The following is a 27,745-nucleotide window of genomic DNA, read 5'->3' as shown; positions in this document are numbered from 1 at the left end:
AAAAAGCAACACCATGGAGTGACTTTTGACACTTGAGGTGTTTTTGGTCTGTTGGCTGCTTAGACAGGACCACCATTTGACTTGTCTTCGAAGTGAGTTCTTAATTTAATTTTGCTGAATTCTGGATATGCTGCTCTTGTCAGAAAAAACAGAAGCTAATGGTCTTGACATATTCTGCAGTAAAGGAAACCTTGGGTGTAATTTTGTTTATTACTCAGTGTCCATCTGCAGTATCAGCAGAGCCCGTATTCAGACGAAGATTGACAGTGTTTGACTGAGCTTCTCACCTGTATTTAGCTTTTTGTCTTGACAATTCTGTGGTATGCAGACCTTTATTTTAGTGCTTTGACTGTGCCTTGTTAGTTAAGGTGCTAAAAATTCAAGTATATTCTTTGGAAAGCTCATTTCTATGGTGTAGCTCATTGCTGGGTGGTTGGCAGATTAATCCTGAAGATACTGCCATGAACTGAGGATGTGCTATGGTTATCTCTGTTTCAGAAGAAGACTGCTGGAACACAGTAAAACAGCACATCTGAGAATTTTGAACAATCAGACTGCTGTAGCCCAACTTCAAAAGTTTTAATATTATTTATACAGTAAACAATAGTTCTCACTGGCTTAATTTCCAAAATTAAATCCAAATGTTTTATATTTAAGAATTTTTTTCCCCTTTTCTACAATATTCCTCTATTTAATATCTTGATTGCCTTTTAATTTTTTGCAAAAAATGAAATGGATGTCTCATAAAATTAATCTTTTGCAGTTGCATAATAATTCATTCCCAGAGCACGTTTGCTTTGGTCCCTGCATGTGATGAGAAACCAATGGGGAAAGTAGTTCATTATCATCTTGTTATAAATGACATTTGCATATGGATAGTGGTGAAAGAAGAATAAAGGTTGTTTAAGCAGTCTTAAAATAAGGTTGTTTATTTCTGGTTATAAGCTTTATTCCAGTTCCACTTTGTAACTTTGCTTATTTTCTGTTGCTTCCTGATACTGAAACAAGGCAAACAAAAAAGGAATCCTGCATTGTCAATAAAGTGGCCCATAGTAACATTGCATGGCGTGGAGCATTTGGACATATTGCCATTAAAATGGCTGGGGATCATCCTGGATTGAGTTAGGTGCAGTTTTGCACAAGAGGGGTGGTAGTTTGCTGGTGTGCTTTGCAAATGCTTGTAGACAGCAGAGGCATCATCCTGGTTGTGAAACTGTGGAATTGTTGTGGTTGGAAAAGACCAAAGATCAAGAAGTCCAACCATCAACCTGACCAAATGCCTCTGACAAGCTCTGGGTGGAAATGCTTTTCTTCCCAATTCCTCCATTTTCTGATTCTGTCATTGCTGCTTCTTTCCTAATTTATTTAGAGCTTCTCTGTCTGAGTCCCAGCTTATTTCCCCTTTCAGTTGTAGTTCAGGCTGTATTCGTTTTCCCACTTCCCGTGTTCTTCCCTCTTCTCACAGGATTTGATCTCATTGTTCCATTAAAGATTTCTTAGGTTCTAAAAAGTTGTATTGCCTGTACTTTTACAGTGACTCACTGTTTCTCTGCCTCAGCTCCTAATTCTGCTGTCTTCCATCTGATTTTCTAGCTTGTTTTTGTGTCTTTCCCAGCCAGTCCTAAAATTGTCTCTTCTTCAGACTGTCCCATTCTGACTCCCATTCTTCAACCATTCTTGTATTTTTGCACCTGTATCTCTTTGTCAAACCCAGTCCTGTACCTCTATGCTCTATGGGCTTAATCTGCTGTGAATAAATGAAAATTTCTTTCTGAGAAACAGCCTTATAGCAGGGACCTGTTTCATGTATCTCTACCATTTTTATTCTTCTTCCAGCACTTTTTCAGGTAGTGTTCTTAAAATGGGGTATTTCTGTGGCACAAAGGCACCCTTCTCTTCCCCATGCTTATTTGAACTAGTGTGGGGCAAGGTGCCTCTCTGGTTAAATCTGATATACATAGCACATGTACTTGTTTAGTCTTGGTTTTTGTCAGATAAACTTCTTGCTTTTATAGGTTGTCCTTAGTCCAAATTCACCTTGCATATTTTCCTTTTTAATTTAAAGGCTTAGTGAACAATTTGATGCCAGTTTTTTACTAACAAATTGAATTGCAAGACTGGAAAGCTGTGGAAGAAATTGTATTTTTGTTGTAAGGATGTTGTTTTTCTAGTGCATAACTTCAGAGACTGCAAATTGCTATTGTTAGTAAGTTAGTGCTTGTTAGTAGGATTGTTATTGTTAGTGCTTGTTAGTAAGATAGTAATTATTCTCTCATAATCTCTAGGGATTCTTTAATAATTGAAATTCTCTGAATCTTCAGAAAACTTTGTTTCAGATTAACTTCTGTTAATCAACAAAAAGATACTTCCCAGTTTACTGCTTTTCAGGCTGAGGGCACTTGTAGTGCTTTTCAGTTTTCACTTGTAAACAAAACAGAAATAGATTTCCCAGTCCTTAGGACTGCCAATGATCTCATAGCAAGCCAAAGCTAACTTTAGTTGATTTTTTTTTTAATATGTTTAGCCTTCAGTTAATTTCTTTTCCTGAGGAGCTCTGAACAATGAGCTGAGACCAAACCTTGGTGATGATTGGGATCTCCACTCCACCACAGCTTCTGCAGTTCAAATTACCAGATCTGCTAATTTGTCCAGTAGGCTTTATCCTCCTTTCTGGTGATTGTGGGAAGATATTATGTTATTACAGTTTAGATGCTGTGTTGGATGTCAAAAGCTATTTTTAAAAATGATTGTTGGCTTTGTTGTAGTGTGTGAAGGATGAAGGCTGTATCTGTATCTTTTGCCTGTTCAGGATTTCAGGGGTTTCTTTTTGTTGCTGTAGAGAAGTAGACATAGCCTTCATGTGTCTTTGAAGAGGAAAACTTTTCTGAATTGTGAAGTTGCACGCACCTAATAAGCTTTCAAAATCAGATATTAAGAGCATTATTATTTCAAGCAGCCCCAGGATCACATCAAAAGATGCAATGCATCTTGAGATGGAGAATCATGAGAAGATAAGAAGAAACTGTGGTATAAAAAAAAAAAAAAATACAAAGGAAAATAGTAAAAATCCAACTACCTTCTTAAAAGTAGCTTGATAAGGCCTAAAAGCTAAGTGTATTTTCTCATCAGAAAATAGAATTTCTTTGATGTCTGAACCTTTCCTGACAGAAAGCTACCTTTCCATTGGGGAAAATCGAATACTTTTTCCTGGGTGGGTTTTGTTTTGTTTGTTTTTTTTTTTTTTTTTTTTTTTTGTTTTGTTTTGTTTTGTTTTTTGTTTTTTTTTTTTTTTTTGTTTTTTTTTTTTTTTTGTTTTTTTTGTTTTTTTTGTTTTTTTTTTTTGGGTGGGAGGGAGGGGAAAGGATTGGTTTTGGTGGTGTTCTGGGCTTGGTTTTTTTTATTTTTGGTTCACTGTCAATCTGTGATTATAATATCCAGAATGGGATCTGCAGTCATGTATTCCTTTATTTTCTTTTTCTCTTTTGGGTGCTATGTTATGTTGGTCCCAGAGGAGTAATCCTGGTGCTTCCTCCAAAATAACCTGGCTTGAAAAATAGCAAGAATGTTCTCAAAATGCACACAGAGATATTTTGTCTAGTGTTTCCACTAAAGAACAAAGACACCAGCAGTCTGTATGGGGTGAAAGTTTTGCTTCTCAATTTTCTTTGACCAAAACTTGTCCCTTCAACCAGGGATAAGTTTTGCTAACCTTAGAATTAAAAGTGTATGCAGAAATGTGAAGAGAGAGCATACTGGGCTGGAATAACAGAATTTTCACTAGAAATGAGTTTTCACTATGAATAATAGCAGCTGGAGGTGCTGTTTTGCTGTGGGATTCATAGTATTCTTTCCAAATAGCTTTCTTGGAGTCTTTCTGGGCATATGCTTACAAATGTTTATGTGCATTTTAACTGCTAGAGGTGAACCTTTAGGAAGACACTGGTAGAAAGGTGGTGGAACTGTAACTTCTATATTGGTCATTAGTATTGTGGTCCCTGAGGGGATTCTTGTCGTTATTTGGTGATTGCTATTCTCTGAATTTTCCAAATTCTTTTATTGATTAAGTATGGTGTTTTTTCCCAAATGTTCTCTAGTTTTTCAGTGACTTCTGTAGTTTCAGTCACACAAGAGCATGGTGTAGAGCATATATCATTGAGATGGGCCTTTGCAATGCTAGATTAAATTATGGGTTTTGGAGCTGCCTATTGTTTTGGGTAATATTTTTTCACTCTTTTAATTATGCAGAAGAAGACTTGAAGTTTGAGATTATTCAATACTGTATTGGTGTTGGTTTGTTTACTTAAAATGAATAGAAAAGATTTTACTGGAGACATTCTATTTGGAAAAAATAGAGAATGGAAGGGACCAATAAGTAACTGATTACTGAATTGCCTAATTTTCTAATTTCTGAAATAGTGGTTTGCATTAATATTTGAATTTGCAGAATATCACACCTTAAATATTTGATTTTGGGATATCATTGTAACTGACATACACTCAGTGCAGGTTTGTTTTTGCATATCAAACCAATGAATGGATTTAATAATTCAAAATTATTTTAAATAAAATTAAAAGAAAGACATTACAGATTAAAATAGTCATTTTCTTGGTGGTTTTCTGATCAAAACCACAATATATTAAATGCTTTCCTAGTCTCATTTATTTATTTATAATTAATTAATTATTATTAATTAGTTAAGTGTGATAAAGAGTGAAACTTTTAAAGAGTTCTGGTGCCTGGGAATAGGGTGGTAAAACCATCCTTTTTTCCAGTGGGTCTTAAAAATCCCAGCCCTGGGCATGAAGGATGACAGGCAGTGTTCTGAAGCAACTGAAATTTGTTGCAGCCTCCCTAAAATTATGCTATTGTGTTACTTTTTAGGAGGGGGGAATGGAGGACAGAACTGCCACAGGCTCTTTATTCTATCCATCACTTCTACTGTCTGCTCACTCACATTTTCTCTGTGTGACCAGGTCCTTATTGCTGCCATGCCATTACAGACCATGCTCTTTATGCCTCCCTTAGCAAAATTTGTCTTCTGTGAAATTCCAGCCTGTCCCCTATGCTCCATCATCCTCTCTCCCCATTCACTGAGGAGAGAAAGTTTCCTGTTTCTTAAAGTTCCCTGTCTTTGGTAAGAAGTCCTTGGTCTGATACACCTGGATAATAATGGCTCCACAGCATCATCTAGTGGCTTCCTTGTTTTCCCAAACTGCTGGCAGATCTCAAGTAGGGCTCTTCAGGTAGACTTCTCAGGGATAAGCTTTGCTGCTAAGTGTCAGCAAAGCACTTGGTTCTTGCTCAGGGTTCTCAGTAGCCTGCACATACCCACTGCTCAAAATGCAGCTCAGGAGTTTTCAGCCTCTGGAACACCATATACTGCACTGTGGTTAAGTACAGGGATTGACTTGCTTGTGTTGTTCCTAAATGGAAACAGTGTGTCCTGTCTTCATTAATTTATTTTTCAGAACTGTTTTGTCTGCAGGTACAAAGAAATTATTGCATCCTGTTCTCTATTCAAGAATTATTAGTATTTTGAAGTTAATCACTACTGTGAGGTTTCTTATAAACCTTATGTCACCCTATAGCTTTTTTCACATAAGAGGTTTGTATTCTGGTCTTTAAAAAATAATAATTTAAAAGCTCAGGATATTTCTTATTAATTGTATTTTTCATTATTAAAATGAAAATAGCCCAGGCACTCTCCACCACCTGTACTGTTTTTGCTGTAATGTTTTTACCTTTATGTATTAGGTGAGTAGTTTCTACAGAGAGAAAGGTGTAGTTGTAGGTGTCAGTAGTTTTGATTAGAAGGGTGTTCAGCTGTTAAAACAGTGCATACACATTGTAAGAGCTTAGGACACAAATAGCAAAGTAGGTGTGAACTGATTTTCTGCCTGCTTTTAAAGAATATGGTGTTTGTAAAATCAAGATCTTAAAATTTGACAAGTACTATACCCCAAACAATACATAGTGGCAGATTTGTGACAAAATGAGAGTGGTAGCAGTAGAGGCTACTGGTAAGATACCTTTCATCTTTACCAATAAAAAGTTATCTGTGTTTGTAAATGTAATAAAAGTTGCTTTGTTTAACAGGCTGGACTAATTGAAGCCAATGGAGAGCTTAAGGTGTTTATAGACCAAAACCTAAGTCCTGGAAAAGGTAAGAACACAATTCTTAGACTCTCTATTTCTTGATTTTTAGTTGTTATGCATTCTACTGGCTTTAAACTGTTTTCTTAGTATAGTTTTTGTAAAGTTTTTCTTCAGTTATATGATCAGTAAGCAAACTGTAGATTTGCTGTGGTTTATAATTGTCTTAAAACTACAGGTGCAGTTCAGTGGTGGTTTGTCCCATATGTGATCTCCTTAGTGTAGCTTGTATTTAAGTATAAAGACCAGGATGTTCTGAGACATCTTTGGGGTGTTTTAGCAAATGGAAAAAAAAAATTCAGGAAGGCAGAAGTTTAAAATGGGTTATGACAGTTTTTATGATAGTGCATCCACTCTGCTGCAAGCTTATCTCAAAATATATTGTGAACACAACTGCTTTGGACTTGCAGATAATGCCTGTGTGTGTATGATAATGTAATGTCACTAAGCAATTTAATAAAACACACAATATGAATATGAATTTGAACTTGAATTTGATATGTGAGCTAAAAACTGAGAGTACCTAAACATTTGAGAAGTTGGGAGAAGAGCAGAAGTGACACAGAGTTACAGCCACTTGCAGTTCTGGACAGCTATGTCAGTAACCTCTTCTGTAAACTGATTATCCTGCAATTGAAGACAACATTTCATGTGTTCTTACGGGAGGGCTGTTTCCATAGCAAGACTGGAGAACTCTTCTTAATTCCAGTAAAGTATATTCTTGTCAGTTTATGTGTTCTGCTGATGACAACTGTTTATCAGGTTAATAATTTTCTCCAGTATGTTTACCTACTGCTTATAAAGAACAACTGAGTATCTTAACTAGTCTTTACTAGTTTGATGGGCCAACAAGCCATTATTTCCTAGATTGTTCATCAGATGTGCTCTTTGTCCTCTGTGTTTTCCTTGTATCCTTTGAGCCTGTTTGATTGCTTTAATCAAATTTTTTAGATACAAGTGATTAAAACAGTATGTGTGACTCCCAAGTGAAGTATCAGTCATTTTGTATGGAGAGATCAGTAATTTTTCTATGCAGCATTATATTTGGTTCATAGGCATTTCACAGTATATTTTGGCAAAATGGCCATTCTCCTTTGTAGTTGCTTCCAAATAATGAAAGTTTGCTTTATTCTTGTGTGTAACTAATGGTGTACTTTGATAAGGTGCATGAAGTAAGCTGAAATTTGTATTAGGAGAATTATCTGCTAACTGTCTGTAAACCTTACTGTTGACTAATTGCTGACTTTAAGCATTGTTGGAATGCTCCAGTACTCCCAGATTAACCTGTAGTCCAGTTCAGGTAAACTCCTTTAATATTACTGCTCTAGTATTTTATATATCATTTCAGGAAACCTATTTAACTTCTGTCACCACCTCTAGGTACAGCAAGTATTTTATTGACCAAGACTCTGTCTTGGACATTTCCTTGTCTAAAAGACACATTGCTTTACAAAAGGTGGGTATCCCACTAATCTGTCTGCATTTGGTGGAGAGGGCACTAAGGGTTGAGTAAAGACCCGTATTAACTGGAGGTGTATTTCTGTAAACATTCACACCTCCCTGAGCTAAAGAAGTGTGCAAGTAGGTACCTGATCCTTAGCAGCTGTACCATATGTCCTAACCCTGTGGGCAGTAAAAATTTTTTTTTTTCAGGGCAGGTACTTTAGGAGGGTACATTTTACACCCACATAGGCGTCTAGACCCTGTTACAGTCAGTGGAGATCTAGTAAAAACACTGCAGTCTAGACAGCAAGAACTGGAAATATGACTATTCCATTATTACATAGCTCCTTAAGTAGAGCTGGTCAATTTGGAGGGCATTTTATTGCTTATAGAATTTTGTAAACAAATTCAATTAATAAACTCATTAAATAGTTTATTATATCCCTGCACTTTGCCCAGCTTGAGAGTCAGGCTCTACTCTCAATGTATAACACAGCAAACTGAGCTATCCTCAGTCAATTTCTGCATCTCATTGCTTTGAGATAAGTTCTGTGAAGTTAATAGACAGTAACTAATTCTTAATATTGTGAAGAAACAACTATTTCTTTTGGCCTCATCAGTTTGTGGATTTTGTCTCTAGCTTGTCTGTGTTTTATGTGCAGGCTCTGTTGTCTTAATCAGAGCTTAAACTTGCAAATACTTGTTACTAAAGTACTCAGATATGTATCAGAATTTATTCACTATAGAGGTACATTTTTCCTTTGCCAGTTTTTGTAATTTTAGGAGGTTTTGTGCAGACTTTAAATGTTGACTTTGACAACTACACACAGAAGTACTACACTCTCTCTAAAAGTAATTGTCTGCATTCCATGCCATTAGATCAACAAAGTGCTGTCCTCTGCTATTTTTTAAAATAGCAAAAATTTCTCAAAATTATTTCAAAATTTCTCTTAATTACATGATGGAGAGAGAGGATTCAGTCCAGAATGTCATGGAGTAAGCTTTCCATAGGGTAGCAGAAGTGTGTCTTATATACTTTCTAGGTTGAGTTGAAGGTGGTTAGGAAAAAAATCTTTATGTTCTTATCTGGTGGTCATCATTAAAAGGTGGTTTTGTTTGTTTGCTTGGTTTTTTGTTTTGTTCTGTTTTTTTTCTTCATCTTCCCCTTTGGATTTGTATTTCTTAAAAGGAAAGAGTCTTTTCTGGGAGTTGCAGGTCAATCTCAAGAAGAGATTGAGAGTACATTGCATGATTGATACTGGTTATGGGATCAAATCTGCCTACTGTGTCAGATGAGAGGTTTGTTTAGCCCAATCTGCTGCCCTTGACGGCAGTAATCGGGCAGGCTCTTGAGGGAGAATGCAGGAGCCTGGCTACTTTTTGAAGTTCTTATGCTCCTACAGCACTCAAAGTCATTGAATTAGTAATACCAGAGGGTGCATTCCATCATAGTTTTGGGAAGGTCTAACTCTGAGACTCAGTGAATTGAGAGTGCAAATCCAACAAGAAATCTGTAACGTGCTTTAGTTTCTTTAGTTGCTAGCCAGATGTGAAAGGAGGAGTTCAGCTGTCAGAGGAAGAAAGGTTTTAGGGGATGGTAGAGGACAAAAAATGACTTGTGTGCTGGGTCATAAGGACATGCTTGCAAAAAAGAGAAAGGGTTGAAGAGAAAGAACAGAATATTGTTACTGAAATGGTTCTATAACATCTTGGTCAGCAGTCTATAAGGTGTGTGACTAAGTGGTAGGTATATGACTCAGCTATGAAAGATCAGCAAAGATTGACTTTTCTGGCCAAAACAGGTTATGAATGCAAAAACTCACAGCCTGAACAGCTTTGTTGCAATGCTTTCAGAATAGGTTGTGGATGAGCTTCTATAAGTTTTTAATTTGCTCTGGCAGAAATATGGTAACTGGGTAAGTTCTTTTCAAACTTGAGTTTCGGTGGCAGGGTTATGTTGCTGTTGTTTCTTAGATGAATAATGAAGAGGGGACATCACCATCTTGCTGAACAGTCATACTGAGCAACCTCTTGCTCAAAAAGTCCTAAAGATTTGGAATCAGAGAGAGAGGGTATATTAGAAAATAATCTCTGTATGCAAGTCTTATCCATACACTCATTCCCTGACTATTTATTAATGTCTGCTGACAGAAACAGTTTACCAGTGTATACAACCTTTTCACTTCAGCAAATGGGGACATGCTTCCAGTAGCTCATTTTGGAGCAACTGGGCTCAGCCATGAACTCCAGATTAGGATTTTTCTTTTACAGCAGAGACTGACTTTATTTGTTTTAAGAGGAGAAAACAGTATGTTTAAAAACCCCAAACAAAAACACAACAAGCCCCAAAAACCCAAACAACAACCCCCACAAAGGTTTTGTTTATAATGAGTAATGCACGCAATTTTGAATAAATTAGTCATGCACATAAAATACCTTTCTAGAAAATGCTCTAAACATTTATTTCTTCAAAATCATCTCTAGTGTGAAATAAGAGGTATCAACCTATTTGTGGTAAAAATTAGATGGCAGCTTGTGTTTCCTCCAGTGTTTGTGCAATCTCCAGAAAAGGTTGCCTGTAAATCTGCCCATGTTTCTTGATTCCCCTGTGTATATCCATTACTGCAGTATAACACTCCATATAGCCCTGAGAAAACAGTATGACTATGAAAGGTTTATTTATTGGTAACCAGGAAGGTGGTTTCCAACTGGCTAATTCGTTTTGAGAGTTAGCAAATACATATGGTTTGGAAGGATAGAAAGAATTTTTAATAGGGGCTGAACTATTAAAAACTTCCTCATGACTTTTGGTTTTCTGTTGGTATTTGGCAATGAATTTTAGAAACTGAGAAATATTGCTGTTTCTGGAGGTTGTATTTTGAAGAAAGCTGTCACATTCTGGTCCTTGGCATTTTCAGATGAGTGTTGATATTTAAGTATTAAATAGAAAACTATTCAGTTCTAATCCTGCCCCTCACTTGTGGAGAAATTTGGATGAAAAAAAATACTTGCTTCAGATGGGTGCAAGGGAAAAGGTAACCAGTGGTATTAATATTGTATTGAAATTAAAGCTCTTAGTTTAACAATTACTCTGAAGGAAAAGTTGGATCTTCTCTTATGCCAGTAGGTGGCATTATTAGTATGTAACCAGAAAATGCTTGTAAGGTATGTCTCTAGCTCCTTTCACCACTTACACTTTAAAAAAAGGTTTCACATTTTATAGGCTAATTATATTTACATTTCAGATTTGAAAAAATCTGAAAGTCACACATGTAACATTTTAAGGTGTGTTTAAACTGGTATTTCAACACTGCCTCACTGTAAAATTGATTTGTTCTTTTTATTTATATGACAAGAAACTTGCAGAGTAATGTTATTGTTACTTCTACTTGAAAATTCATACTCCCAAATTTTTAGCATTGGAATTTAGACTGGAATTGTTCCTCTGGAATAGAGCTGGAGATCTATTTCGGAACCCGTGGATCATGTTTTGGCAAACAGATACATGCTTGAAATTTGTTAAAAAACACAAATGTATTACTACAGCTGAGGTAAATCCAATTATTAATATCTAAAGTCAAGCTAAGGAAATAGAACTTTTTCTGGAAGTAGAAACAGGATTTTGGAAAGTTTAAAAGTAGACCCCAGTTTATTTCAACACAGACTTGGAAAAACTGGTTTGTAATAGGCTGAACTATTACTAGTCATATCTAAGGATGGTAAGAATCACACAGAAGTCTGAGTTATGTAAGCAATTAGTGAGTGCTACACACTGGGAGAGATGGATGTGTGTACAAAAACTCAGAATTGCTGTATGAGCATGTTTGTTGTCTTAACACAAACTGTGTGTGTGGCTTGTTCAGTAAGCAAAAGTGCTTTTACTTGACTTGGCACAGATCTGGGGACAATCATCTGTGTGTTGTCACACAGAGATCCTCGAAAATAATTCAGTGTTTTCTGAAATTTAGCATGTAACTAACTAATAAAATGGCATAAAATATTTATGATGTTCACGACAGATGTTGACAACTGCAACGTCACAGGAGTGACATGGGAGGGATCAGCTCCCAGGATATCATCGTCACCTCTTGTATGACAGAACTTAGCTTGTTAGAGACTGCATTACAAGGGAATTGAATTGCTTGTCTTTGCTCTCTTTTTCACATCTAAAGAAAACATAAGGGCAGATTACTTCAGAAAATGGTAGAATATCTAGAATGAATGGGATTTCTGCTCCTGAGGCAAGGAGTGCCTCAGCCCATCCTCTCTAAACTGAGCACCAAATTCAAAGTCACTACTGTTTCAAGAACTGGAGCAGTCAGCTTTTCAGGAGATCTGCTTTACCGTCTGCAGAGGGCACTCATTTCTTTGATACTGTGTCTTTTTTTCTGTGTCATCTTAAGTTATTTTAAATGTACTTAATTAACTGTATCACCTGCCCTTTAAACTGCCAAAATTCTGCCAGGGATTCTTTGTTTTTGTTAGAACTCTTTGGTTTATTTTTATATGCAAGCAAAGGTCTAGTTAACCAGTAACCAAAGAGAGAACTTGCTTGTTTGTAGACAGATAAATAACAGCTTTTGTTAGAGTGCTGCTTCTTTTGATCTGCAAATTTTTTATGCCATTACTCCTTGATTCCACCTGCATAATTTTATTGTATTTGAAGGTATTCTGGAACATCATGCTGATGGAAGTTCTACTTCCCTTTAGGTTTTATGATTGCTTATAAGTTACTAAAAGTAGTTTTCCAAACACTTGGGACACTGAGAATGTTAGTAGTAGTAGTTATATCCTTCTGTATACGTTGTTTTTTCTGCTCTACATGGCATCTTCCTATGGTTCTCAAAGTCTTTAAGGAGAAAAAAAAGATGTGTCAGTACTAGCAGTATTAATAATTTGTTTTGAAATGGAAGAACAATTGATACCAGCAAAACCATTTGCAAACTTGTGGTTTTAATTTTTACATGCTGTTATGTACACTGTACATTGTCTGCAAAATACAGGATTATTGGGATTGCAGTGATTGCTGAGTAATAGTAATTAAGAAATTAGTAGTAAGATTTGCTTGAGAAACTGAACTTTCAGTCACTTGCAAATCTAAGTTGATAAAATTACTTCTGCTTGTACTTAACAAACAAACCCCCCCTCACATATTATGAGCCTTTGAAAATGCAGATGAGTATGAGGAAAATGTTGGTTGCATGTGAGGCAGATGAGAAAATAGAATGCACTTGGATAGAGACATTGAAAATATCCTCTTAAAAATTCATTTTTTCTGTATAAGTGAGCAGTTACACTCTTTTGTATTTGTATGATAGCTTTTATAATTTGATTCTGACTTTGCTTTGAACTGTGATGCTCGTGTTACTATTCTTTCACTTACATTTGTTTCCTTGCCAGTCAGTTTGTTCTGTACAGGAAGATGCACCTTGTAGTTTCTGTTTAGAGCCAGGTTGCTTCAGTTGCATGAATTATCTCTGGCACAGCACTACAGGAAATGTTAGCATAATTAGAAAATTTAAAGAAACATAGTGCGTGCTCTTCCATTCACATGGATGTTTTAGTTGGGTGGCACTCATAGTCAGAAAACTGTCTACCTTTGAATTCTTAAAGGAGCTAGCAATGATACTTCTATCCTTGTAACTCAGTATGTGTATAATTGGTATAGTACCAGAAAGAAAGAGCCACACAGCCTGCACCAATTTGTGAAGGGCTCATGTAATGGCAGATGAATAAATCAAGCTTCTGTGGCAGCTCAGCTGAGTGTGTAACAGAGAAGCAGTACATGTGTGCACAGATGTGATAATGGCCTTCAACAGGGCTGTTCTAGAGGGAGGGGGAGAGGGAGGGTCTGCAGTTACTTCTTTTCAAAGTCATGCTTTGAAAAAGTCAACAACCATGTGGATAAGGATTATCTAATCAGAGCGATGTCCTTGGATTTCTTAAAAATAATAATAAAAAATTTGAGGTCCTTAATCAGCCTGTTAAGCTAAGGTGTGATAGAATGGGATGGTCCTCCCATGAGTTAATAATTGGTGAAGATTGAACTTGGTACAGTGAGTATCCCAAGTGAGTTATTAGCACTGAAGAAAGATCTTGAAGTCGTTGAGGTTATATTAGTGAAAATGTGGTATCAGTGTTTGGTGAGGAAGAAGCATATTGAATTTTGAGAATTACTTGGAAAGGAACAGGGAATAAACTAGTAAACAAGCTATGGAGATGTAATTAACATACTGCATTCCTTGGTCAAGAATATTGTATGGATGCCTGTCATCTGCAAAAGGAGGGGCAGGGATAGAAAGCATGGGCAGCAATGACCATCAGAGGTTAGGGAAGGTTTGTTAAAGTATGGTGCTCATAATGCCAAGATTGAGGATTTTATCCCTATGTGGGCCCTAAACTCAAGAGTTGGAATTGATGATCCTTGTGAATCCCTTACAACTTAGAATATTTTGTGATTCTGAGAGGTTGATCAAATAGGTAAAGTGCCTTAACCTTGGAAAGCAGTTACATATCCTCTTTTATACTAGAAATACCATCTTCAGATTGCACCCATTTGTTTTTAAAGCAGGAGAAGTTTAAAAAAAAATCCAGGAAGCTGAGAAGCAGCTGCACAAGCATTACTAGCCAGGGTAGTTTATATTGATTTATTGTCTTCTGCAGAGAGGAAGAACAAACACAATTCAGGTCATGATAGTGATGAGTGTACTTGAAGGGACAGGAAGGTATAACAGACTTAGATTACAAACTGGGTAGCTGCTGACTTTCTGAAAGTGCCCTGGAAAATCGGTTAACAATGGAAGAAGGATGTGCTGCTGCATCCTATTTGGGAATAGATTGATCACTGAGAGTAGATTCTTATGTGAAACTATCACTTTGACATGATGTAGTAATAGCAGCTGGGAAATAAAAGCCTTCTGGAAAGCAAGGGCTTAAGGAAGGTTTGAATTGTCCTCAACTTCCTGTAGACTTCCTGAATGTGTAAAGAGAGATCATAGGCATCAAGGACCAGTTACAGCCCTTGTAAAAATGCTTACTTATTGCTTCTGTATTGGACAGTGGGAAAAAGAGAGGAATGGGAGTTGTACGAAGTCCTCTGACCCATTGGCCTCTTTAAAAGTCATCTCAGGGAAACAGTTGCTAAACCTGACAATCACTTGACAGTTGATTCAGCTAAAAATAGTCTCCAGTATTTTAAGACTGGTTTGTTCATTATTTTCTTACTGTAGTCAGTCTTCGTTGCTGCTTTTTTCTCTGTTTTGTTGTTGGTTGAGGAGTTTCTTGTTTGTTTTGAATTGATGGGTTTGGGGTTCTTTCCTGTGAGTGGATACCTGGGTTGTTACTTTTGTAGTTGATTCATCTTTTACATGGCTTAAGACTTGCTTTACCTACCAGTGCTGATTGTGTGTAGGTTATGAACAGGGAGAGAGAGAACAACCTTTCCTGCAGGGTCAGTCTGTTGAGTTGCATGTATTTTTCTGAAATAATGGATTCTTGAGGATGTTTGTTCTTTAATTTCCTGCCTTCAGCTGGGGGAGGCACTTAGAAGAAACTTGGGAATATTTTCTTGGAAAGGCCTGTTCCAGCCAAGTTTTATCTCCTGTAGGTCAACATGTCTCAGAAGGCTATGCCATAGGCTGTGGCATTGGGCATGTTTGTCAGGTGATACTGAAAAAGATTTCAATAGCCACAAAGGATAAGGGTAGAAGACAAGAGGATTATTCTTTTTGTCAAATGCTGGTCGCCTCAGTTACTCTGCTTTAAGGGAAAAATTTGAGTACAAGAAATTAAAGCATACTCATATTAAAACCCTGACCTGTAAGGTTATATAAAGGAAAGTTTCAGATAACATGTTGTGAATCTCAATTTCTTTTTTTGCTTCAAAGGTGTAAATGCTACATTTATGTTGAGACAACGTCTTTCAGGACTTCAGTTTCCATTAATGTGCATTGGTAGTAGAGATGAGACTATTTGCTAAAATAATACAGTGTGCTGACCTGAAGCTCTCTACTTGTATTTGTTTTAGGGGTTGTTTCTCTATTGGCTGTTCATCCTTCTACAGTAAATACGATTGGAAAACAGCTCCTGCCAAAAACATTCGGACAGTCTAACGTCAACATTGCACAACAAGTGGTAAGGAGACTTTGTGGGGCTTTTTTGGTTTGTTTCTTGGGTTTTTGGGTTGGTTGGGATTTTTGTTTATTTGGGAGTTTTGTTTGTGTATTTTGTTTGTTAGGGTTTTTATTTATTTGTTTTATTGTTTGTCCTGTTGTTTACATTTACTGCAAATCTGATGTAGCCTGGTAGTCTGTATTACGTGTCATGGGCAGATAATCTAAATTTGTTTCTAATTTTAATAGACGTAGGTTAAAAAAATATGTATTGCATAAAGAAGTTCAAAGATGACTCTCAAATCAACATGAAATTACCTCACTGTTCAGATGGCTTTATCTTTTGTTAGTCTTGCCATTTAAAATCAGTATCTCTTTCAGATTCTGCCCTGAAATCTGGCTTAGGGAAAATGTAATTGAAGCCCATAAACACATTTTTAAGGTGGAATAAAATTGAAAACATAAGTATGTTTTAGTGCTTAATTTAAATGTTTTTTTTCTGAAAAATTTATTTTGAGCAGTTGTATGGAAAGCAACTGTAACGTAAACATCTGAACTAGAGTGTCTTATATTTGAGTTTCTTCTTGATATGAAAGCAGTAGAGTAGATTCTGAATGTAGAGTAGGTGTTAATCACACTTCTCTGTCCCACTCTAGAAGTAAGCCTGTGAATTTGTGCACACTTCATTTCTTCCTTTGTAGTGTTGAGTATTTCAGGACTCTCCTGAGTGCAGTAGAGGCAACTAAGAGAACTATGTAAAGTATGCATCATTTGAATTGTGTCACTTACGAATGTCTTGGAATTCTTCTTATTTTCCGAATTACTTTATCTTTACTGTAGGTTATTGGTACACCTCAGAGACCTTCAGCGCAAAATACGATCCTGGTGGGAAGTCCACACACACCTAACACACACTTTGCATCACAGAACCAGACTGGAGATTCTTCACCTTGGTCTGCTGGGTGAGCAAAATGAAAGCTAGAAAGGATTAATAGAGTGTTGGAACTTTTGTTTTAAATGTTGTGATAGTGTATGTACTCCTCAGGCTGGCAGTGTGGGGAAGTCTTTTCCTTTTCATCAAGAGCACTTCACCACTGAAGTCTGTTGTACTGAAATAGGGAATAGTCAGTCACACAATAATGAGTACCTCTTAATTTCTTATAAAAGAATGCAGACTATTTTCTCTAAGCTCTGGTAGATTTTCTGACATTACTAATATTTAGAGAGTTTAGCTCCTAAAAGAACACAGGAATTTGTCTGGCTTGATTCAGTGATTTCTCTTATGCTGGTGTATTTTCAGAAAAATCTGGTATATTTCTGATTGGACAAGGGTATCCGAGAAATTTGAAATAAGAATGAAGTCCTTTTTGAGAAAAAGTATTAAATACAAGGAATGCATTCTTTTGCTGTGTTTTTTTCTTGCAAGCTTTTTTTTAAGGGCATCTTGTTAAATATAGTTGCTTTGAGACTAAATTTATTGTCAGTGGCCTGCTACACATAAATAGATTTCTGCTTTGGAATTATACAATGAAATGAGATGTAAGAGTTGAGACTTCCCCTTGCTGAAACTAATTTTGTTGATAATTGTATTTTTCCTCTAATTACAAGGAAGTTTTTATTTTAAAACTTTGCAAAGCAGAAAACTTTGTTATACTGCTTGTATCTTGTAACTTTCAGGTTCTAATAGCAATTTCATATGCTGCATAACTTCAAATCTTGTGTTACAGTAATAGTGTGTTGTTTAGTGAGTTCAACCACTACCAGACTTTGTCTGTTTAGTCAATATCATATTGCATAGAAAATGCTCAATCTATGTGCTACTTTAAATTAAAAATAAAAATTTAAAAAAGAGCAAAAAAGTTCTCTCCTCTGATTCAGTTTTCATGTTTTAGTATTTATCCCCTTATCTCTTCTTGTCTTAAAGTTTGGAAGGTTTTCTTCATTGACTTCTTCAAGGAATATGCCTGTTGTTAATTTATTGCCTGCTGCTGGAAGCATTTCAGGCCAGGTTGGATAAAACTTTGGGCACCCTCACTGAGCTGAGGATACCCTGGCTCAGTGCTGGGGGGTTGGACTAGATGACCTTTAAAGATTTGCTTCCAACCCAAACTATTCTGTGTTTTTTGTGATTTCTACTGGAGCTAGCAAAGTCAGCAAAATAATAAATTTATATTGTGTTTCAGCATCAAGATACTAGAATTGTTTATAAATACTGTGAATTGTAAGGAAAAAAAATGTAGGAGAGAAGGCTGGGAAGGGAAGGTTTGGGTTTTTTACAGCAGTGTGCCTGTATTTGAAAAAGAGACATCAAATATTCCAAAGTTTAAATCTTCTTAAAATATATATTATACATATATTTAGGAAGCGGAACAAAAAAGGCGAGAAGAATGGCAAGGGTTTACGTCATTTCTCTATGAAGGTTTGTGAGAAGGTACAAAGAAAAGGAACCACCTCATACAATGAGGTGGCAGACGAGTTGGTTGCAGAATTCACTACCACTGATAATCACATTTCACCAAATGAATCAGTAAGTATATGGGAAGTCAATTACATGTGAACTGAATGGGGGAAGAGAAGTTTCTTTTGAGATTTTTCTGTTTTTCCTACTGCTAAATGAAACAGTTCAGATATTAACTGAGTTTACCCATTTGCTGTAATATGTTTGTTTTCAAATATTTTTGACACAGGTATATTTTTGATTAATGCACTATGTCTACAGCAGGCTTATGACCAGAAGAATATTAGACGACGTGTCTACGATGCCTTAAATGTCCTTATGGCCATGAACATTATCTCTAAGGAGAAAAAGGAAATCAAATGGATTGGTCTACCTACTAACTCGGCTCAGGAATGTCAGAATTTGGAGGTATGTGTGTTTGGAAGTTCGCAATGGCTTTGTGTTTGAGTAAATGTTCACAGCTTTATTATGTTCTGATGCAATATATACCTATAATCTGAGATAACAACATAGAATAGTATTAGAATAATCCTTTAACTCTTTTTTTATTTTGTTTTTTATATACTGAACACACGCTCTTCAACTTCCAGATTATTCAAATGGGTCTTTAATTCTACTATGTCAGAAATACAGCTTTTACAGTACATGAGAAGTGGTTCTGAGTGGAAGGAAGTGAAAAATTAATGTGGATTTCCAAGATTGCAGTGGTGGTACTCAGGAATCAGGAAGATTTGTTTTCTCCAGATGCCAAACAGACAATAGATATGTGATGATAGATGTTGCCTATAGGTCAGTACATACAGGCATCTCCACTGCTGCAGGTCTTAGCTTTTTGTGACAATGCTCTTATTTGAGTATGTCAGACTTTCTTATTGCATGTCTTGGGGAAGAAGTGAAATGCTTTATTCTGAAAGAGATGCGTAAGTTCTGACAGGATTTTTTTACTATCCTGAGATTTGCAGAATAATAAAGTTACTGAGGTTCACTGAAGTAAATTCATTTCATCAGAAGAGAATGAGATGTATTTATTCTTAATAAGTCTAAATTTCCTTCAGCAGAACAAAAAAAAAAATCAGTGTAGAAGGTGCCAGAGTGAGGGGTAAAGTGGAACAAAAGCGTTTTGGAGCCTTACCTACAAAGGGATAATTCTGATTTTTGTTTGGTACTGATAATTGATTTTTCATTTAATACTGCAATTGCTGTCTAGATAAAGTAAGTACAGGGTGTCTAATGAACTGAATTTATTTTAATATCATCCCAAGTGAAAATTATTAGTTAAGAGAGTGATAACTGGGGCATAATTAATAGGGTGAGTATGGAAGGTGAAGTGGTTCCAAGATGACAGTGCTGTGTGCTGAACAGGGAACCAGCTAACTGGAGGGACTTTGGAAGTAGATCGTTTTGGGTCTGTCTCACAAAGTATGACATTGCCAGCAATGTTTTGGTGGAGCAAAAGAAAAATGGTGTGGCTCATTCAGCTGGATTTGATGTGATAACTGATAATGTCCTAAAGAAGAGTAGGATAGTACTAGTACTTAGGTAAAAAAAAGCAACTTAGAATGTAATAATGTACAGTGAAGGTTCATGCATTTAAGATGGGAACAGTGGTGTCTTCTGATTAAAAGAAAGTGAGAACGTGTTAATTGGCTGTCACACGAGGAGGAAGGAGTTCTGTTAACCATTGAATAATTAAGCCAGTGTAATACAGTGAATTTCTGAAAGCTAATGTTTAATTTGTAAAATTGTAACATCTAATAAAGTTTATTTTGCTGTTCCATCTAATACTGTTTAGCTTCATCCTTACACTATTGAAAATCAAGCCAAAGAGTTTATAACGAACATAGGAGTTTGAGGGTTTCCTCATCAACTATTTGTTGTTTTAAATACTCTTGAATTTGTCCTTTGTGTGTAAATTAGAATGTTAGATTTGGTAAAATACAGTCTGATAATGCAAAAACAGAGTGTATGGAACAGTTAATAAGGTAAGGCAGTGTAGTTTATGTGTACGAGATAGAAAAATATCTCAAAGTGTCTTGTAGCACTTTGTGATTACATCGCCTAAATTATTACTGGTAAATATAGTGTGGGATGTGTAAGAAAACAATCTAATCCATGCATACGTTAGAAATAAAATGACATTCAGGAGAGATGCATGAGGAATAACCCCATGCACCTGTACAGGTTGGGGGCAGCCTGTTGGGATGCCGTGGAGAAGGACCTGGGGGTCCTGGTGGACAGCAAGCTGTCCTTGAGCCAGCAGTGTCCTTGTGGCCAGGAAAGCCAGTAGTGTCCTGGTGTGCATCAGAAAGAGCATGGCCAGCAGGTCAAGGGGGTGGTGCTGCCCCTGTGCTCAGCCCTGTGAGGCACACCTGGAGTACTGAGAGGGGACCTCATCACTGTCTGACAGGAGGTGTCAGAGGATGGACCAGGCTCTTCTCTGTGGTGCCGAGCAATAGGGCAAGAGGCAAGGAGCAGAAACTGATGCACAGGAAGTTCCACCTGAACATGAGGAAGAACTTTTTTACTGTGTGGGTGACTGAGCACTGGGATAGATTGCCCAGAGAGATTCTGGAGACTGCTTCCTTGGAGATACTCAAAAGCTGTCTGGACACAATCCTGAGTTATGTGTTTGTGGGGGGACACATGATGAGGAGGGAGGTTGGAATAGATAACTTTCAGTGGTCCCTTCCAACCCTATGTGTGATTAGAGAAGGTGTTTTGTGATATTTTCTTCTGTAACTTGTGGTTCAGGCATAACTGAGGTAGATACATTATCTTTCTATTTAATAGCCCTCAATATTTCTTCCACAAATTTTTACTTTTTTTTTTTTTTTCAAAGTTTGCTTTTAATATTGGATCGTTTGTGGCAGTGAGTTTCAGGTGCATGAGAAGCTTTTTATTAAATACCTTTTGTTTGGTTTTGAATGTACTATATTTAGTTGATATCCACTGAATTTTTTTTTAGTTGGAAGTGATGGTGACCTTGTCATTTCTTCTTCATTTTCTCCATCCTGTTCATTGTTTTGTAGGGCTCTCTCATGTTCTCCCCCATTATCTCATTCTTCTTTCAGTAGTCTTAATTTATTCATTATTCTCTTGCATAGAGTATGTTCTGTTGATGATCCTGATTGCTCTTTCATATGCTTGTCTTGAAATAGGACCATCAGACCTGCAGAATTCAAGATGTAAACATTCTGCTTCCTAGAGTAATGTAGTGGTAATGCCTGTTTGGTACTCTGTTTCTTCCCTAGTAATTCAATTTTTGGCTGTCATGGTGTACTGAGCTGATGGATTTTACAGATACTGTAATTTTAGATCTCTCCTGAATGTCATTTTATTTCTAAAGTATGCATGGATTAGATTGTTTTCTTACACATACCACACTATATTTACCAGTAATAATTTAGGTGATGTAATCACAAAGTGCTACAAGAGACTTTGAGTTTGCTTTATGTCAGACTCTCCTTTTACTGTGCCAGGTAGCCCAGCATTGCCAGCAGATTCTGTCACCTTGTCACCTTAATCTGGTTGTCTATCATTAGAATAACAGTATGTCAATTTAATCCCTGTGGGAATCTGCTGGGGAACTTCTTCCACTAAGAAAGCTGTGTATTTCTTAGCTTTTTGTCTCTTACCTTTTTTGTTATTATTTAGTACATATTAAATACTGTGAGGCCTTAACCTTGGGCTCTGTAGCAGCTTTATGTCTTTAGCCATCTTTAATGGATCTTCTCCAATGCCTGCAATAGACTGTACATCAAATACATCCTTCTTGTCTCTTTGCCTCTTTGAGCGAATTCCAGTAACCCTTTGAGGAATAACTTCTGTTTGCAAAGATGTTTTTATCTTCTTCACAGGTTGAGTATTTTATTCCCCAGAGTTCTAATTCTGCTTTTTGTTAGTTTCCAAAGGTAGTACTGATTTGTCTTGATAGTTAAGTCTCTAAATTATGTGTGGAACCTTAATGATTGATTGCTGTATCTCCTACCTCCAGTTCTCTGGTATTGAAATGATTTTAAAGGGAGAACGTGTTGGCATAAAATGCTACTTGAAACCAACAAAAACTGACCAGTCCTTTTTATCTGTTTTAAGGTGGAGAAGCAGAGAAGAATTGAAAGAATAAAGCAGAAACAGTCTCAGCTACAAGAACTCATTCTACAGGTACAGTCAAGGTACTCTTGTCTATAGGGCAAGGTAACTTATGTCTGTATTCCTCTTGTTTTATCCCAGCCTGAGGGATGGGAAACTTCTAGGAAGACTAGAGATGAATTTCAGGATATGGTGCATGCAGCTTTATTTAACACTGTAGTTTAGCTGGGACCATGCTGTTGGCCATTGCTATTGGGGATGCCATCAACCTTCCATCAGTCATGATGAATTTGTTTGGAGTTTCAAGTATGTTTAAACAGGATTTATGCTGATAGAAGTATTTCATACCATACCCTCTGAATTTTCCAATTCAGTTCAGGAACTGAACTAGATACAGGTGTCTAGAATTTTCTTCTGTGTTAGCATGCATAGATAAAATTAGGTGACTGTAGAATTTGTCTGTCATAGTGCTCTGCATTGTGCCTCTGGACACTTGCTGTCACTGGTGTGTAAGTGGCTGAACCACTGTGAAACAGTGGCTGAACTCCTTCCCAGATTTCCCTTATTACACCTAGGGAAGCAGTAGTCTATTTCCCAAGTCACTGTGCTGCTGGTCCATAGAAATGTATTCCTGGGTAGCTGTGTTGCTTACACAGCAGGAATGAGAATTTCAGAGATGCAGAAAGAGAGTACAGACAGCTGTGGGATAGCTTCCTGATTTTTATCAGTCTCTGTGTTGTCTTTGGATTTTGGTCTTAATTCTTATTTATTTCATTTGATTTCAAGAGCAGAGAAATATTTTTTTTTGTTTAGTAGCGTACTGTATGATTTATAACTTGAGTTTCTATGGCTTTTAATTATTCAAATTGCTAGTTTTTAAAATGGGAACATTCCATTGCAATTTTGCATTCCAAAGCAATTTTGGTAAGATGTTAAAGTCACTAATCTTAAATGGGTAATTCAGAAACATAATGCCAGATACTCAAATCCCAGACATTAACTTTTTTAGCATATAATTAATTTCAATATTAACGTTCAGTTGTGTTTTTTGGAGTGCGCTAGCTAGTAGGGAAGAGTAAACGAAGAGGAAATATGATGCTATGTGAAAATTTATTTTTCCAGTCATTGCTGTCTCTCCATTCTGCCTGGGATCTGTCCAAGGAACTGTCCTGATGTAGTTAGTAGAATGTAGCTTTTTTTTTCCTCAGTAAAGTTTTACTATGTCGTCTCTTTTAATACTGCAATCTGTGACTCTTCCATCTTATCATGCAGGAATATGGTAAACACTGTCCTTTTCTGTATTTTCTTGCTGCAACCATTGCTGGAATCCTTAGGAATTTTGTTAGCATGATCCCAAAAGCTTCATTCATACTTTGATGTTGCTGTTGCTTTTTCTAGCAAATTGCCTTTAAGAACCTCGTCCAGCGAAACCGTCAAGCAGAGCAGCAGGCAAACCGACCTCCCCCTTCCAACTCTGTCATCCACTTGCCATTTATCATTGTGAACACCAGCAAGAAGACAGTGATCGACTGCAGTATTTCAAATGACAAGTAAGCTAACAAAGTTTTCCATCTGGCTTTTGTTAGAGCTCTGAGTTCATAAAAATGTTCATATAAATTTGTTGAAGATTAATACAAGCTTGATTTACTTGTGCCTTTTGTATATTGAGAATTTGCACTTCAGACAGCCCTTTAATGAATTGACTAATTGATTCACATTTGATAACTTATTTGAGACTTGCTATCTAGAGATACTAGGCATCTCTCTTGACATTTTATATCATACTTAACCAGTGTTTTCCTTTGGCTTTAACACCATGAAATGCAGCCAAGGGAATTGAAAATGGATTTTGTTTTCAGGAATGCCATTCTCCACTTTTGATTCAAAAAGTTGTGGTTTTCATCAGCTAAATAAAAACTGATTGTAAGCAGTCATGAGCAAGTACATGAATCTTCAATTTTTAAAAATTTGATTGCTTAGTTTGATGCGTCACTGCCACTAACACACTTAACACTGTGTGTAAAGCTTTTGAAATGCTGCAATTTTTGAAAATTTAAAGGTAGTTAAAGTTACTGAAGTTAATTGAGACATTTTTTCCTTTCCAGGTTTGAATATCTATTTAATTTTGACAATACTTTTGAAATTCATGATGATATAGAAGTTCTAAAACGAATGGGAATGGCTTGTGGGCTAGAATCTGGAAGCTGTTCAGCAGAGGACCTAAAAATTGCAAGGAGTTTGGTTCCCAAAGCTCTGGAACCATATGTGACAGGTTAGTTACTCTGAGAAGAGTTGATTTTTTTCCTCTTTAATATAGGACTCTAGGAAGAAACATGGAAATACCTTAGATCAGTTAATTTCCACTGGTTTGTGATAAAGATTTTTGTTAAGTTCTCAGCTTTATCTGCTTTTTAGTGTACCTTAGGGATCAAATAATATAGTGATTGATAAGAACAGACTGTTGCTCTTGGCAAAACATTCTGTAACAAGCCACACAAGTAGGTCTTTGCAGTTGTAATTCTTTTAAGAGAAGAGTATTTATGCTTGGTTCATTTGCAAAGGCAAAAGGAAGTAAGTGCAAGCATGTGATGAATACTGAAGTTGTCTGTCTTGCTTACTTCAAAACAAATGGGTTTTTAAAATGTATTTTGAAATTTTGTTGTTGCTTGTACTAGCCTTTTCTTAAATTATGCTGTTTTGGATATAGTACTTAAATATGTTTTGTTGTTTGGGCTGCAAGACTCCTTTTCTGGACTTTAAAGGATTAAGCATTTCCACTGAATTAGATGGGTGTGTTTGGAAGGATTCCTGAATTGCATGTTGTTTGTTTTACAGAAATGGCTCAGGGATCAATCAGCAGTGTATATGTCACATCTTCATCAGGTTCTGCATCAAACGGCACAAGATTTTCAGCCAGGTGAGATGAAGTTTTCAATTAGTTTTTAAAATCTGTGGTCATCAAAGATATGTGGATATTAAAAGCTTCATGAAAAAAGTTATGTTTTGATTAAATGTGCTGTGGATATGTGTTTTAAGTTTATTCTGAGACATCACTTCTGTGGTGGTTCTTAGCAGTGTCATTAAGAAAATCCTTTCTTGTATAGTAGAAAGGTATTAAGAGTGGTGTTATTCTTGAATGTGTTTTTTGTTTGTTTGCTTGGGGTGTTTTTCTAGTTTAGAGTTTGTGACAATAGGTATTTCTCTAAAGATACAGTATTGGAAAGATTACTGCTTGATCATTAGTGTCTAATTTTAAAAGAGATTTTGGTCTTTGGGTTTTAAACAGTAATCAGAAGCTGGTAGTGTGATAAACCATAACTAGTGTTCAACTTTGTTACTCACTAGTTTCTTATTGATGTATTAATCAAAAAGATGTCCTTCTGTGAGCTCCACAAGGTTGTAAAATGAGTCAAATATTCAGCAGTTGGATTCTGAGGTCTTTTCTAACTTAATTGATGCTATGATCATTGAAACGTTTGACATTCCTAACAAATGCTTGAATTAAGTTCTGCTTGTTTTGTGCAAGGGAACTGAAGCTTGAGTGAGAATTCTGCCAAAATATCTTTAGAGATGCTGAACAGTACCTAAGATCTCTGTTTTCAGCAAGTTTCCTTTTGTGGTAATGAGCAAAGGGTAGTGAAAAAGAGCTCCATGTGTTTTTAAGACTTTGAAATTTGAATAGGACTCTGTTAGCCAGAGACCAGTAGAAAACCAGAGGCTGACTGGGGTTCATTATCGTGGTGAGAGTACAAGAGCTTCTGCCATTTCCATTTCTTAGGAGTTTGGAAATGGGCAGTGACAAATTATGTTTAGTTATATGAATATATGAATATTCATGACAATAGCCATAAACATTCATGGCAATACAAGTTGTGCTGCCAAGGTAAATAAAGGCTGTACATTTATTTAACAAGGTCTCTAAAGAAAGTTTGCAGAAGTCTGAAGATGCTGCTACCAATACCTTCATCCCACTTCCTTTGTCCTACTTACTAGGATACTCAGGTTATGAAAGCCAGTTCTGTTTTTATCAAAAAGAGAGGAGAATGGGTTTTTGGTTTGTACTTTAGAAGTTTACAAAAGCACAAGAATGATCTCTCTTTTTTGTTTAGTTTTGTTTTCTTTGCTTTTGAAACTGCTTTTGCAGATAATTATTGCAGACCTGTTGTAAGTCATCTGACTACAGCTAGACAGATGTCTTAGTATCTTGCTGCTGAATAAGTGTGCAGAACCACAGAAATTCTCAAGGGTGTCTTACTGGATGTTTTTCCTGTGAGCTTATAGGGTGTACCCCTGCAGTTTCATTCTGTGTGATGATAGACCATTGAATTGGCTCCATACAGCAGCAAATGTGCATGATTGAAATGTTAGCATTTTAAAAAATTACTAACAAATGTGTTTTTGAAAGCCATTTTTAAATTATGAATGTCTTTCAAGGGAGATACTATTTTTGGGATTTAAAAAAAAATAAATTTTGTCACAAGTTTGTGGCTAAGTTTAATGATTCACCAAACTATTTAGAAAGTCAACAATTAAATACATTGGCAAAGTAGCAAGTAATAATGGAGGCAGAAATTTTCTTGCTCTATTAAAATAAAACACTTCACAATTAGAAGAAAAGAGTTTCAAATTGAAAATACAGCACATGACATGTTACTATGTAATATTAAGGAGTTAAGGAAAAGCTAATAGTTCCTAAATTTTCCAGGTTTTTGAATCAAGGTTAGTGAATCTAAGACATGATTCACTTGCAAGTGTCCAGTGCTACCCAAAAATACGAAAGAGCTTAGCTTTATAGCCTTAACACTAAATGTACTTTAGAAGAATATATTTATATATATATAAATATATTTATAAAGTGGCAGTGGCAGATTCATTACAGGAATGGACTAGATATGGGAGAAATCATGAAGCAATGCCAACTTTTTTTTTCTTTTTCAGTGACTTTTCCAATGGTGGAGATGGGATGTTGGCTACAAGTTCCAATGGATCTCAGTACAGTGGCTCCAGAGTCGAAACACCAGTTTCTTATGTTGGGGATGACGATGATGATGACGATGATTTTAATGAAAATGATGATGACGACTGATGCCCTTTGCTTGTAGACTATTTTTTGTTAAAATTCAGCAGGCTTCAGGAATAAATTGTTCTAGGGAGAAGTGTCTCAAATTACTTTGCCCCATCCCCCAAGGAGAATATTGGTAAGCAGTTCTGAGTTTAGAAATTGCACCTCTGATAAGCAAGCGAGGATTGTTTTATGTAGGATATTTTTAAATGTGGTGTGGATGTGTGTTTTTGATACCAGTGTGTTAATGCAGAGCCTTTATTTACTCTTGTTTTAGGGGTTTTTGGTTTGTTGGTTGTTTTTTGTTTGGGATTTCTTTTTTACTTGAAGGAAAAAGAATTTTGCCCCAAATGTTCTTTCAAAGTTTGCTAAAGAAAATGTAGACACATCATTGAGAAATAAAATACTATCCTTCTGTGGAAAATGAA

At 36.3% G+C, this 27,745-nt stretch overlaps 1 protein-coding gene across 8 annotated transcripts in view; it reads left to right on the top strand.

Moving 5' to 3' along the window:
- TFDP1 (transcription factor Dp-1) overlaps positions 1–27,745 on the top strand; it is a 35,702-nt gene extending 7,957 nt beyond the window's left edge. For 4 of the 8 annotated variants that reach the window (XM_056482390.1, XM_056482379.1, XM_056482358.1 and 1 more), the window contains exons 3-12: positions 6,098–6,164; positions 15,624–15,730; positions 16,549–16,670; positions 18,070–18,235; positions 18,428–18,574; positions 22,259–22,327; positions 23,654–23,805; positions 24,361–24,527; positions 25,091–25,172; positions 27,194–27,745. In XM_056482390.1, the coding sequence (XP_056338365.1) occupies positions 6,098–6,164; positions 15,624–15,730; positions 16,549–16,670; positions 18,070–18,235; positions 18,428–18,574; positions 22,259–22,327; positions 23,654–23,805; positions 24,361–24,527; positions 25,091–25,172; positions 27,194–27,341 (1,227 nt within the window). In that variant the 3' untranslated portion in view covers positions 27,342–27,745. The remainder of the gene's footprint in view (positions 1–6,097; positions 6,165–15,623; positions 15,731–16,548; positions 16,671–18,069; positions 18,236–18,427; positions 18,575–22,258; positions 22,328–23,653; positions 23,806–24,360; positions 24,528–25,090; positions 25,173–27,193) is intronic. The other 4 variants (XM_056482421.1, XM_056482413.1, XM_056482397.1 and 1 more) reach the window with 1 other exon arrangement.

This window comes from Oenanthe melanoleuca, chromosome 1, assembly GCF_029582105.1.
Source record: "Oenanthe melanoleuca isolate GR-GAL-2019-014 chromosome 1, OMel1.0, whole genome shotgun sequence".
NCBI lineage: Eukaryota > Metazoa > Chordata > Aves > Passeriformes > Muscicapidae > Oenanthe > Oenanthe melanoleuca.
The sequence above is the reverse complement of the archived record's forward strand: the minus strand, read 5'-3'. Positions and strand labels throughout refer to the sequence as shown.